The sequence below is a fragment of the Coloeus monedula genome (assembly GCF_965178545.1).
Source record: "Coloeus monedula genome assembly, chromosome: 9".
Classification (NCBI taxonomy): Eukaryota; Metazoa; Chordata; class Aves; order Passeriformes; family Corvidae; genus Coloeus; species Coloeus monedula.
The window spans coordinates 14932368-14947003 of record NC_138789.1 but is presented as its reverse complement, the minus strand read 5'-3'; the positions used below and the strand labels follow the sequence as shown (position 1 = coordinate 14947003).

The 14636-nt window shown below is 40.8% G+C and overlaps 1 protein-coding gene across 1 annotated transcript in view; it reads right to left on the bottom strand.

The window, feature by feature from the left end:
- Positions 1 to 1709: 1709 nt before the first annotated feature.
- ABCA4 (ATP binding cassette subfamily A member 4) overlaps positions 1710 to 14636 on the bottom strand; it is a gene marked incomplete at both ends in the record, with an annotated part of 68179 nt that continues 55252 nt past the window's right edge. Inside the window, 14 exons of the mRNA XM_082287654.1 lie at positions 1710 to 1832; positions 2708 to 2957; positions 3288 to 3380; positions 3468 to 3571; positions 4745 to 4879; positions 5455 to 5596; positions 6545 to 6651; positions 6763 to 6825; positions 6984 to 7104; positions 8015 to 8144; positions 8866 to 8989; positions 11953 to 12100; positions 12793 to 12908; positions 14305 to 14482. Coding sequence (XP_082143780.1) covers positions 1710 to 1832; positions 2708 to 2957; positions 3288 to 3380; positions 3468 to 3571; positions 4745 to 4879; positions 5455 to 5596; positions 6545 to 6651; positions 6763 to 6825; positions 6984 to 7104; positions 8015 to 8144; positions 8866 to 8989; positions 11953 to 12100; positions 12793 to 12908; positions 14305 to 14482 — 1834 coding nt within the window. The remainder of the gene's footprint in view (positions 1833 to 2707; positions 2958 to 3287; positions 3381 to 3467; positions 3572 to 4744; positions 4880 to 5454; positions 5597 to 6544; positions 6652 to 6762; positions 6826 to 6983; positions 7105 to 8014; positions 8145 to 8865; positions 8990 to 11952; positions 12101 to 12792; positions 12909 to 14304; positions 14483 to 14636) is intronic.

Here is a 14636-nt window from a genome sequence, read left to right as displayed (position 1 = left end):
TTTTTGGTCTTCTTCATTAGTAAATTGCGTGCTAGTAAATAAGATTCAGAAGCAATCTAACCTATGCCATATCTTTGATATCTGGCCTGTTTTGATATAACATCTCCTTATGATACTAATGGACCTTTTACCTAGCATTTTTCATCAGGCTTCTTTGAATAGTTTTTAATACACTTTGTAAATACATGAGGTGACTGCGAGTCCTCCGAATGCTCTTCCTCTTTTCGGAGCCAGGGAGAAAAATCAGCTTCATTTTGGACTTCCTGTGGTTTTTTTTGTCACAGGATGTTCTGTGGGACTTAGTTGGGTTTTGTGTAAATCTAGTAAAAAAAGGCTATTGAAATCTATCTGAATGACATTTTAAAGAAGCTATTTTAGAATATGAAGTGAATGCATAGATACTGTTTTGTTTCATAATTAATTTATTTATCTTTAATAGATGTATAGAAAGATTTTTGCAACTATTTGTAAGGGTGAAATATGCAATAAATTCTAGACTATATTTTAAAACCAGTTGAAATAATTATGGCAAAAAGAGAAGGCTACAGCTGGTTGCTGAAGTTTCATAATATTTTGTACAGTACAAAGCAAGAGTGTCCTTATAAAAAAAAATCTACATCAATTGAAGAAAAAATCTTTCAGCGCAAAAATACATGACCCAGATTTTAATTCTGTATAACATATTTTAGAGAAGATTTCTTAGAAATGGTTAGATCTGGTAGATAACTGAAGCAATACATCATTATGAATTTGTTTTCAGTATTGTTTTTCTGCTGGTTAAACTGTGAACCAGAGGAAAGAGCTAAATGTCAAATGATTTCCCACTGAGCGCAGTGTGGAGTACAAGCAGGTTGAAATTTTCCTTCTGAGGAGGTAGAAAGCATATACCCTATTCACACTTTACACCCACCTAATGTCCAGTCACAGGGAAGAGGAAAAATTTGGTCTTGTTTAGTAACACAGATATCTTTCCAGGTCTCTACAAGAAAACCAAACTTTTGGCAGATTTGGACATACTCTCTTTCTTTTATCTCCATTTTGACATTTGGCCTCTATTTGAGGCAACTTGAAGATGAGTATGAGATCATTTTAATTAATTTTTTTTTTAAAGCGAGTTTACTGTCTGGGTCTGAGATCTGAATTAATTCTTTTCATTCTTGCTGAGACAACCATCTGTTTTCACTGGCAGTCTGGTGAGACAGTGAAGCAATTTCCCAGGACTAGCTTCATCAGCCAGCACTGTTCTTACCTTGATAGTCCTGTGCACTCAGCATGGCAGGAATCTGCTTCTAAGCTGGGCAATGCTCTCTTTGTTGGGACCTGTCTGCTGACTCGTTGACATAAGGGTTAAACAAGAAAAATCTGCCAGCCTGAAAGTACCAAGATAGAGAATCCATCTTTGATTTTATTTATATGTCAACAAGGAGGAATGATACTTCTCTTCTTGTATCTTATAATGGGCTTAATATTAGAGGAAGATTTTATTCTATAGCAAGGACCTGCCTTTGACACTGTCAGCATGTAGTGTTACTGGTAGAGCAGTAGAAGTTGGCTGTTGCTAGGGCTGTTGTTGAGAGCACAGTGCTCAGAAAGGTGCAAAAAATCAGTGTAATACTGAGTGTGGGAACCTTTGCTTTACCCTTGCTCTGCTCTGGTATGGCACATGTTTGCACTGTGCACACACTAAGCCTGGAGATTATAGGAGTAGTCTATGCAACTGCCTGCTGGTGCAGAGCAGGGGACACCTTTGCTTCTCGGCTGGCTCCAGCTGCACGTGGATGCAAAGGAATTTCCTCATCCTCCATCTGCTGTTTAGCAAAGTTCACAAAAACCTGTACAAGGAAAGCAGAAAATGTCACCATGTCTTCAACTGAGATGAGTAAGTGGAATGACTGCTCTGCAGGAAACAGAATGAAAGGGGAATCCACAGGTGTCAACTGAACTGAGACACTGTGTTATCAGCTGGGATCATGAGTTCCTCCTTTATTTTGATACACTTCCTTGCAACTTCCTTCCTTGCAACTTCCTTCCTTTGGATGTACTTGCTTGCAACTAAAATCCTACTTTTTCTAAAGGAGGAGATGGCTTCAGTCAGGTTGTCATGGTTTGCACAGCATGAGTTTGGTTGTGATAGGAAAGAGGAGACAGATTATTTTAGTAGGAAGGTGAAAGGGAGCCAGGAGTGTCTCTGGCAATCCCACCAAAACCAGCTTTGCATATGTGGACCCTTAGTTACTAAGGAAAGCAGGCAGATGGGGCCAATACCCTCTAGCAAGTAGCTGTTTTGAAAACTCCCAGTGGACTTCCCAGGTTTTGTGTGTCTAATTGCTTCTCACAGTATCTTTGACACAACACAGTCCGAACCTCTTAGTTAAAAAAAAATGCTATTCTCAGCTCAGTCTCATTCCAAATTGCTGACCTTGCTCAGACTGCTGCTCCTGAAGGAATGGGTTGTGTGACTTCTGTCACCTGGGAAATGCTGTCTTACCAGCTTTCACATGGCACCTATTTACACAGGGAATAAATCAGTGATTCATACTGATACACCCTTCTTGATGAGAGGCCTGGGAATCTTCTCTGAGAAAGAGGTGTGAGGTAATTTTCTACTCCAAACAATTTGGTCCTTCAGTTGTGTAGATACATCCCCATTATGTTGCCTGATTCTCACCGGACAGGCTTTCTCCTGGATGGTTTACTTTTTACTCACCTGATCTAATGTTGTTTGAGACACAGAATATTCTTCAATATGCAAATTTTCCTTATTGGAGATTATTAATCGAAAAATCTTAGCCAGAGAGGAAGAGCAAATCTGATACTGCAGCATGTTGTAGTGTTTCTCTCTCTGTAAACTCCCTGGAAAGTTGATGCGTATGAATTGCTCAGCAGGAGTAGTATCTGGAGGCAGCCCAGACTTTGGAGATTTGATTTTCAGGGTAACAATGTAGCCATCTCCAAACCTGGGAAGGACATGTGGATTTAGGAGTTGGATGAAGAGGTGGTTTCGTCATTCAGGAAGGAAATTAGTTTTCTAGAGCTATGAAAACAATAACAGTATCTGAGAGATACTGTATAACATCCAGCTTTTTAGGAAGCCCTGTATTTGTCCTGCAGAAGTGGTATGTAGCATAACAGAGTTGAAATGAGATCTGGTCAGATTGTCTAATGTACGACAGAGCTTAACCCAGAAATAGGTCTGGTTAAACATTGAATTGCTTGTATTAAGAATGGTACATGTCACATACACTAAGTTTTCCCATTAAAAACCACTATGAAAATATTCTACTTACTTGTATTTTAGCTCCTGAATTGTGCCTAGGCATTTGAAGGTACCTTGTACCATGATGGCCAAACGAGTACAGAGGGCTTCACATTCTTCCATACTTTGAAAATAGAGAACAGATATTTGAGATAAACGCCAGCAGATGAACTTCAGCTGCTTTTGGATTCTGAATTCTAACTGTTTTTACCTGTGTGAGGTTAGAACCACTGCTCGCCCATCTCTGAGCACACCAACAATAGAGTCCCACAGGAGGCGCCGGGACTGAGGATCCATTCCGGTGGTTGGTTCATCCTGTAATGGAAATGTTAAGACAATCAGAATCAGATAAAAAAGGGAAAATCTGTTTAGAATCAAGTCAATTTTTGGACCATAGCATATAATTGCTTCTCCACAGTAACCTCTGCCTTGAGAAAGCACATACACCTTGAGAAGCACATGAGTGAGTGGATACCGAGGGACTTCTTGGCACAAAGCAGTAAGGAAATAATTACAAGGACCTGCAGTAAGAATACAATGCTGTCTGTGTAGGGCATAGCTACAGGGAAGGGAGTGCCTTTTCTGGGCAACAGGGAGTTCTCACCAAGTAGTCTTACTTGCATAAACATATAGGACATTGCTCAATCCAAGAAAACTAGTGAAGTCACTCTGATTTACACCAGCAAAGGATCTGATCCTGCATAAATCAGCTAACCCAGTAAGTAACAAAAAATGTAAAAAAAATCTAGGGTAGAAAAATTTTCATTGAACATCTTGTCTTAAGAAATTATGAGAAAGCACTTTATCTGACTGTTTACTACATACAGGCAGAATACATGTAAAAGCATACTAAATGGTACAAGGAACCATGCTACTGCAATGTATTAAAACACTTCTTCATAGATTTTACAAAAGTGACTGACTAAAAGTCATAGACATACAAATTAAGGTGGTAGAATATAATTTTTGTAGTAATTTCATATAGAATTTCCCTTTTGATATGCAATTATCTGATCACTTATTTGGCAAGAACTACATTTCAGCATTTGTATAGTTTAGTATAATTTGTATAATTTATTCCAAAGATATTAAAGGCTGCAAAAGGGTAGCTATCTTCCTCTGTTCTTCTGGATAAAGCAGCCAGGTTTATATGTTGGAAGATCATCTTTTACATCAGTGGCTACACTCTGACAAGAAAAGGCAGACTGAAACTAAACAATGGTTTAAATTCAGATTTTTCTGGATTATAGATTTTTTTCTCAACACATTGAGAAAAATGTTGAAGGTCTTTCTTTTGCAATTACTTGCAATCCATTGGAAACATAGTTATGCATCCCAGTCTATGCTGGAAATTAACTCAAAATTACACTGAAGTAGCTGTAAGCTGCGGGCAGAAAGGAGCTTGCAAGGCCTTTGTAGCTCTTCAGCATGTAGTGTTATGAGATGTTATATTGAACTAGCCCAGGGCTGTGTTTCCATGACACTTACTAGCAAGACGAGTGGTGGGCAGCCTATCAGGGCAATGGCAGTGGAGAGCTTGCGCTTGTTGCCACCACTGTAGGTCCCTGCCAGGTGGTCTGCGTACATAGGAAGTCCCAGCTTCTGGATGCCCCATTCAGCAACCTGTGAGAAAGACCATCTATTTCACACAGCAGCTAATTGCTGAACAGGATTGCTGACACATCCCTCTTCTGGTAGAAACATGACAGTCCGCTGGGTTTTAGCACATTCTTTTTAGAACTGGACCCGAGAAGTACAAAATATTTATGATGATGATGATGATGATGGGACTTCTGACTACCTGAGGGAAAGCCATAAAGCAGCCTCAGCTGTAGACTTCTATCTGTGCAATGATTTAAATTATTTTCTTCTGGAATCTTCTTCATGTTTTCTTTCCTATACATACACAGCTTTAAAGACAAGAGCATAACAGATACCATTGCCATTCTGAGTCACAGGAATTGCATCTTTAGCCTTCCACTGTTGGTGCCACGGATTTGCAAGTACCATTAATGCCTGGGAACCTGCATTTGATAGTGTGGTCTTGTTACTTAACTGTCCAAATGACAGAAACCAGTCCCAGGACTTCAATACACAGAATAACAAGTCCACTTTGGAAATTCTGGCCCTTGGCATGTTAAGAGCACAGTTAATCATCACAAATATCACTGTAGCTATCAAAAGCAAGACTACTTTACCCTCTTGATTTCTTCTGCTGGAACCCCCCGCAAGCGTGCATATAGGTAGAGGTGTTCTCGTCCTGTGAGCAGGTCATCAATGGCATCAAACTGAGGACAGTACCCCATGTTTTGGTGGACTTTAGAAATGTGGGTCAATATACTAGGGAAACAAAGAAAAGAGTTGTAGTTCTGTAATACTAGCTCTAAGACAGAGAAGAACAGTTCGAATAAAATCTTTATTTTCTGGGGCAACAACTCTTGTAAGAGGAGAATTAATTCTTCCTCATAAAATGTCCAACTAAAATACCTGTCTGTACATAAGAGCAAGGAGTATATTGTTGCCTTAAGTCAGCTCAGTCCTGGTTAAAAGTGTAAGCCCATTTCTCCTCAACCATTTTCTTGTTAAAGTATAGGCTAACTTAATGAGAAGGTCTGTAAAAAGCCACCCAGGTCTTATTTTTTTAAAACAGTGTTTATTTCTAGAAGAAAAAAAAGCAGTTATTTCAACTTAGTGTGGTCACTAGCAACAGACAGGCAGGACACAAGGCTAACACTTTGATGGTAGTAGGAAAAGTACAAAATCACGGAATGGGGGGGGCTCTGGAGGTTATCTTGTCCACTGACCCTGCTCGGGCAGAGTCACCTAGAACAGGGTGCTGGCAACAAGAAAGTTATTGTTCAACTCACACCAGTGGACAAACAATCAAATCCCAACTACACCTAACAAGCCAAGGCACACATCCTGGAAGTAAATTAACGTAAGTGCATACCAGATCACACTGTAATAACTTATGACATTATGCCAGCACTGTGTAAACAAAGATGCTAGAAACAGCCAGAGAAAAATCCCAAAGCTCAGATCAAAATACCCTGTTGGATGGGTTATCTTATGTTTGGGAACTCTTGCCACTAGATATGATTGCCTTGTCCCACTGTTAGCATTACTACAACTTACCCACAGATTTTACAAGAGTGTTAAAGGTATCAAATACAGTTGTGTGTTAGCTGTGATCTCGGTGCCATAGAGCTGCTGGATCATTGAGAGGGTGATCTGGACAGTTCGATGCTGGTAAATGGACTGTCACAGGGGTTTTTTTAAGGTACTTACCTATTGCCAGCCACTACAGCATCTCCAGATGTCACATCAGTATCTCCAGTCAGCATTTTGAATGTTGTTGTTTTGCCAGCGCCATTCACTCCCAAAAGGCCAAAGCACTAAATTGCAAAAGTTATCATATTCTTTAATATTTCCAACTTGCAAATCAGCAGGGGCATAAAATCTGAACTGATCCATGGAATGTAATCTAGTGTTATTGAACAACCTACCTCTCCGGGACGGATGCCAACACAGAGTCTGTCCACTGCAGGCTTGCGTTGACCTGCATAAATCTATATTGATGGAGGGAGGAAAAAAAGGAAAGTTCCTATTTCAAGACATCTACAGAAATGAAAATCATCTGAAATTTTTAGTTTAATGCTATTGGGATAAGGCAACTTTAGAACTAAAACAGGAGTAAATATTTGTTTCACTCTTCTCAAAATACTACCTTGGTCAGTTCTTGTAATTTTAAGATATCAGTTGTGTTTCCTCCATTCATAATTCTTTTTCTTTCTTCTGCAACATCCTCGTCTTCATTAATAATAGGTGACATGGCAGTCTCAGCAAACCTGGAAAACCCCAAGATACTGAGTTGCCCTGGGTTCAGTTAGAATAACAGTGTGAAACAGTGGCTAATCTGCTGCCAAAAATGTGACTGGTGGAAGCAGTGGGGTTGAAACGTCACAATGTGACATTGGCTTGAGTATTCCTGCTGTTGGGAGAAGCCTTGACCTTTAAAGTTAATCTCTAAATGCTAAAAAAGGAGGAAATGGCTTGCTCAAAAGAACATGCATTGTCAGTCACTGATATGACAATAACCTGCCCCTTGGCCACAGCTTTCGCTATTTGGCTACTCTCAGTAGCTAGTGATGGTTCTTCTACAGAAGTTGAAGTTTTGACTAGATCTCTTTGCAAGACAGTATTTTTATAATTGTACCAACTGTTGCTCTTGTTGGCAATCTTGAACAGGAGTGAATGACCCACTCACAGCCGGTAGGTGGCTGCTTTCATCAAGGGAGAGGCGCATTTGTAAAGCAAAGAGGGGAAGTTCACAGAATGTCCAGGATTCAGCTGTCCTGTGCCTTAGACTAGAATTGCTGTCTCGGGATGTCAGGCTAGTACCTCATAGTACTAGCTAGTAGCTAGCCTGACTGGTACTGAGGACACTACTGAGGAAACTTTCCTGGTAATTTTATAATCTCACTATTATAGTGTCTTAAACTAAAAAATTACATTAAAATCTTAATTCAAGAAAATTAATTTCTTTAATAAAATATTCTTAAATACTCTTAAGATAATGCAGATTTGTAAATACTTTCTTGAATCAGGATATCAATAAATTAAGATCAGCTAAGTAAATAGAAAGCAAAAAAGGCTTAGAGAAAAATTAAGAACAAAAAGAAGAAAAGAAGGATATAGAGAATAACGAAGATAGTCATCCTTTTAATAAAGGGACATTAATAGAACTTTTAGACATACCATCTTGTGGAGAACAAATGGTGTTGCATAAGGAGATTCAGAATGAAGAACACAACTCCTTGAAGAGCCATGGCAACCAGGTTCTTTCCAACAAAGTCCCACTGAAAGGGATCAGAAACATGCTCCTCACCTTTGGAGAAAGAGCACCAGAAAGGAAGGTGAAATACTGCTGAAAAACCCCTCTGCTTTTCAGAACAAAAAGCATAATCATAATGATTTACTGTATTTTATTTGCTCATCACCAGGCAATGGTTTTAATTTCCCAGTCTTAGAAAGATTCTTAACAAAATGCATTCCAAATTCAGCTGCTGCACGGGAGTAAAAATAAATATAATCTCTCTAAATAGACACTAATGTGGATATCATTACACAAAACTTGCATGGATTATGTGAAAATACACACGTTATGAGTAAAAACAGATGAGTTCTGCTGCATGACTGTTCTTTTAATAAGTTATCTGATATCAAAAACAACCATATCCCAAGAGAATGCATTTGAAGAACAACAGTTGCTTTAAACATTAACTGAGGTATTCAAATGAAATGAAAAAATAAATCCTCCTGTAATGATTTAAGGTCTTCCAAACAAAGGATAAAAAGACACCAGAGTCTGACACTGAATGAATGGGTTCATTTCCAGAGTAGACTACTGGTTGGGCCATGGACTTCTGGCAGCACTATCAGATTCCTTCAGAGAGGGTGAACTTTCATACTCCTCATCCATCTGATGCTGGAAGAGGTGAAAATTTCAGAAACCTCTACTACTTTTCTGAGTTAATCCTTCCAAACATCTCATCCAAGGTCAGGACATGTGACCCTGTCATAACTTGTTTCTTACTGGCTTTACTTACCAAACCTTGCATATACTTCAGTCACAGCTTGGTTCATGGCCAAGTCGATGAGTCCACGGCCCAAGCAAAAATGTGGGAGGACAAGCAGCACATTTTTCAATGTTTTATTAAACTTTAGCAAAGACTGTAAGAAACAGAAACAACATAATCTGTTTAAATCAGACCTGTTTAAGAAAACATAGCAACCTAAGTGAAAAGTTTTTTGTCATGTCAGAGAAACTGGATGTTCTGTTCTTAAAACAGAGAAAACAGAGTACTTACCAAGTTACACTCAAAGCAACATAAAACACAGTCAGCAGAATCCTGGCATACACTGCACCAGGCAAGGTGCTTGTGAAAAACTGGCAATGGGGGGAGAAATTAGTCTTTGTAATGAAGTATTTCCCTACGTAGCAGAGGTAAAGGAATTCTGGTGGTAATATGTAAAGCTGCTATGGGGCTGTGTTTTGGATTTACACTGAAAAAACAGTTGATAACACAACAGGGATGTTATTTTACAGGGATGTTTAGCTGTTTCCGAGCAGCACTTGCAGAGACAGCGCCTTTTCTGTGCCTTACCTTACCCCCCTAGCAGGGATGCTGGGGGTGCACAAGGAGTTGGGAGGGACACAGCTTGGACAGCTGACCCCAAATGACCCAAGGGATATCCCAGACCATATGGAGTCATGCTCAGCACATAAAATTGGGAGAAGAGGAAGAAAGAGGGGAATGTTCCGTTACAGCATTTGTCTTCCAAAGTCATCATTATGTGTGATGGAGCCCCGCTTCCCTGGAGATGGCTGAACATGTGCCTGCCGATGGGAAGGGGTGAATGAATTCCTTGTGTTGCTTGGCTTGTGTGTGCAGCTTTTCCTTTATCTGTTAAACTGTCTTTATTTCAACCTATGAGTTTTCTCACTTTTAATTGTCTGATTCTCTACCCCATTCCATGAGGTGGGGAAGTGGATTGCAGAGTGAATGAGTGAGTGGCCATGTGGTGCTTGGTTGACATGGGATTAAGCCGTGACAATAGTCAGGGCTGCCACAATACTGACAAGTGCTGGTGTCTGGGCATGACTACACAGAGGGTGTTGGTGCAATGAGGAGATGCCCGAAACAGAGTTAAGTGTCAGCAGCAGTCAAGCTGCATCAGCACTGAATCCTCAGAAGGGCCATCTTCCCCATGGAAATAGTGGCTGCAACAGAGACGTGTTTTGAGAGGTAACCATGCTGCCCTGAGGTCCTGTAGTCTGAATGGCACTAGATTGAAGCCTGTGCTATCAAGTTGTGAATGCAGGACAAGCAGAGACAGAAAGTACTGTCAAATTGGCCCTTGAAAACATATATTTAACCCAGATCTTTTTCTCCTTTGCAGCAAATAAAAATGCTTTGATCAGCACAGAGTGTTTGAAAATGCACTATCAGTAATGATAGCTAATTGGTCTGCTGTCAGATTGGGTGTCAAACGTAGTGGCCAGAGCTTCAACAACTGTGGAGGCAATAGCATACGAGCACTGTGGGGTGCATACTATCCTGTGAGATAGTAGCACATACAAGCCAACAGCACTTTGTAAACTGATCTCTTAGCCTTTCTAAGAACTAATTTTGGCACTTGCTGTATTCTGTCACCTTTCTGGTGGTGTTAAATAATTTTCAGGCAATTCTCAAAATGCTACGATAAGCAGAACATCTCCTCTAACACAATAACTACCAGGAGTAAGTGCTACCATCTGCATCTTCCCATACAACACAAGCTGCAGAAGAAAGCACAAAGTGCCATGTTTTGACCTTCCCAACTGTGAAAGTATACAGACGTTTGCTTGTAGGTATAAAAAACACTCAATGTTGTTCCTTGTGTGTGCAGCCCTAGATATTAATTTCTCTGAGTCACTTCTCTGGGTTACTCTGCTCACCTGTACCTGCAGTTACTCAGCAAGTTTCTCACTTGTTTGCTGCCAGAAAAAATGGCAAGGTAGAGAAGGACAGTTACTGTTAGGGATGTCTATGCTTGGATGTTCTTTGCACACCCCTTTAAATCCGGAGATCAATGAAAACATGTATCGAGCATGGCCGAGTTTGGTAACGGGGGGGCCACAGGGGTGGCTTCTCTGAGAAGCTGCTGGAAGCTTCTCTCATGTCCAGCAGAGCCAATCCCTGGCAGCTCCCAAGATGGATGTGCTGCTGGCCAAGGCTGGGCCAATTAGGAATGGTGGTAATGCCTCTGTGATAATATACTTTAGAAGAAATCAACCCAAAAATTGATTCTGCAGTTATAATTGCAGCCAGAAAAACACAGGGTGAGAATATGTGAGAGGAACAGCTATGCAGACACCAAGGTCAGTGGAGAAGGAGGGGGAGGACGTGCTCCAGGTGCTGGAGCTGAGATTCCTCTGCAAGCCATGGTGATGACCATGGCAAGGCAGCTGTGCCCCTGCCATTCATGGGGTCTGCAGGGATGCAGAGATCCACCTGCAGCCCATGGAAGAGACCCATGCTAGAGCAGGTGGATGCCTGAGAAGGAGGCTGTGACCCATAGAGAGAGGAGTCCATGCTGGAGCAGCCTGTCCTTGAGGGATTGCACCCTGTGGAAGAGTGACCCATGCTGCAGCAGTCTGGGGAGGTCTGTTGCCTGTGGGATAGACTCACATTGCAGAAGTTTGCAGAGAACTGATGCTCGTGAGATGGACTCATGTTGGAGAAGTTCATGGAGAACTGTCTCCTGTGGAAGTGACCCCCACAGTGGAGGAAGGGAAGGACTTCTCTGCCTAAGTAGTGGGAGAAACAACTGGTGATGGACTGACCATAACCCCCATTCCCTGTCTCACTGCACCACTCAGGGAGGAGGTAGAGTTGGAAAGAAGGGAAGGCTGGGGAGAAGGTGATTTTTTTAGATCTTATTTTACTTCTCATTATCCTGCTCTCATTTTTTTAATAATAAATTCAACTAGTATCCCTAATATTTGCCCATATTTGGTGAGTGATCTCTCCCAGTCCTTAACTCACGAAGCCTTCATTATATTTCTCTCCCCTGTGGAGAGGTGTGAGAGAGAGGTTTTGGTGGGTGCCTGGCATCCAGCCAGCATCAACCCACTGCAAAACATTACTTACCGGGTTATTTTCAAATAATTCCAGGATGAAGGTAATGGCACTGCTGTTGATTCCCACAAAGAGATTAATACAAGACAATGCAACATAAGCAGTGCTGGGGATACTGAAGAAAGAAGAAGCAGGGTACATCATGGGAATTACTGCCCATCTGCATGCAAGAAATAGAAAAAACTATGATAACTTCTCAGTATTATCATGTCAGTTGGCCTAAAGAGAATGCAAAGCTGAGCTTTCTTCCCAACCGAAGTGTAACAAAATGGTGTAACCAACCAGCAATCCACCACAGGATTTTCTCCCTGGTTACTACATAAGATTTTTTTATGCTTAGTGGTTTTTTTATTATTATTAAAATTATTATTATTAAAATTCAGGGCAATAGACACTGCTAAAATTGAGAAAACTTAATGCTAGCAGGGTGGCTATCACCCCAGGTATCCTTGCACATTTCAGTGAATTGTAGACCAAGACGGACAAAGAAAGAAATGCTGAATGCTGAAAGATACTTGAGTATTGACTGTGAATGTGGTAAATGAACAACCACTAAATTCCTACACAATGTACAAGGAAGAAAGCAGCAAACTGAACAAATATATTTTCCTGTATGGGTCACATTTAATACTTAAAAATGCAAGGCAGGAAGTGACTAAAGAATCTCTTTTGCAGCATGTGGCCAGACAGACTCTGTAAATATCCCATAGAAGAATCCAGTTTTGACCTGTTTTGGATCTACTCAGTGCTATTCTTCAAAGCTGGATTCCACTAATTACTGAGCTCAGGAACAGGAAGTCACTTCTATGTGAAAGACAGGGCCCACCTGCAGGAATAACCTTGAACACTCACCCATACAGGAGCAGCAAGGCAACGAGCACAGGGAGATTGGTCGGAGAGGCGTATGCTTTCTTGTTGAATCCAGCAAATATAGCCACAACCATTCCAGCACTCAGTGCATAATTCACCTGCCAGAGCACAAGGTGTAAGACCTGAGAAGGGCTGCAAACATATCCAGATCCTACATATCATTCCAAAAGGATTTAATATTGAGGAACATCAGAATTTGAGTCAGACTAGTCACACTGAACCTTTTGGATAGGTCCCTGCAATATTCAGCATTTCTCTAAGACATCTTTTATTGTACTGTTCATAAAAAATAAAACATATATTGTTGTTTCTTAGATTATGGTTTGTGAATCAATTATTTCATAGCCTGCTTCCCACAAAAAGGGGCCATGGGTATGCAAGGGAAGTGCAGTTTCTGGTGATGCAAACAAAAGCTGTGTAGGATGGAAAAGCTAGTTACTTGAGCCACATTCCTGGGAAGAAGCTAAAGTGAGTATGCTTGGCCACTGCTCCATTTCTCTGTGTGGTATTAGTAGCACTATTCTACTGCAATGCACAGAATTCCCATGCAGAATGGAAGGTAGCGTTTCACAGAACTGCTAACACCACTTAATGCCTTTGCATCATGCTGTCAAGGGCAACAGCCAAGCAGAATTCCTGACAAGGAAGCTGCTGTGAACAGCAGGGAACAAGAACTCTGAGATCTGCTTCTTTTTCCTCATTTACTAAAATAATGCTTTGCTTTAACTTCTCCTGAGAGAACACCTTCCAAATCCTGAAGAGTTTTGGGCTTTTCAAATACTGATTTTCTTTTCTGTCTAATTTTTTTCAATTTGATGTTCATTCTTTTCTTAGTGCATAATTCCTTGGTCGCTTTGTTGGTTGCAAAGGCAAGGCCAGAGAACCAACCCTTGTTATGCCTTAGCCAGCCAAAGAATTTTCTCTTTTGTGACCAAGTGGCTGGAGGAGTACCAGGAGGGAAGCTGAGCCCTGTCTAAGCAAGTCTGGACCTGTGGTATAAAACTTTTCGGAATAACACAGTGACCACGATACAGTGACCTAAATGAATATGCCATTTTAGACACCCTAGACTATTTTGTCAGGCCATAGATACTGTTTCACCAGGCTGTGAATCTTCCCCACTTAGGTTTCTTGAATATCTTGAAATATGTTTTGGTTCTTCTAGAGGACAGGAGTGACTAGCACAAGGCAATGAGGCTTTTCCCTGCTATAGTAAATTGTACTTTATTATTTATTCAGTTGTAAGGACTGGAAATCCTAAGACTATAAAAAATACAGCTTCATTAGTTGACTAATGAGTTGTTCACTTGAATTGATTTCTACATCTGTAATTAGCTCAGAGGCCAGATCCTAAGCACGCTCTCTGAGAAACACTTAAAAGAAATGAATGCTTTGCAATGCTTAGAATCACCTTCACTTGATTCACTGGTTAGCCCTCAGTTCATGCACACCCAGGATAATCAAAGGCTGTCAGTCAGACCAGCAGTTACTTACTATGTCCCACATGAAGTTAGTTACCCAATAGATAACAGGGCTCACACCACTGACAAACTGGAGGTGCTTGGCTTTTGTTACACGTTCTTGGATCAGGTATAAAACAAAACTGGCTGGTATAAAGGACATGGCAAAAATCACACAGATGGCAACAACAGCATCCACTGAAGTTGTCAGTCTACAACAGAGCACAAGAAGGGACCGTGAGCAAGGGAATGGATGCAATGCAACACTATATTAGCATTTGGGGACTCCGGAGGGTGCTTTAAGATGTAGAAGTAGCAAGGCTGCTTTTTAAGTAGAAGATTTCCCCAAAATGTGAATAGCTAAAT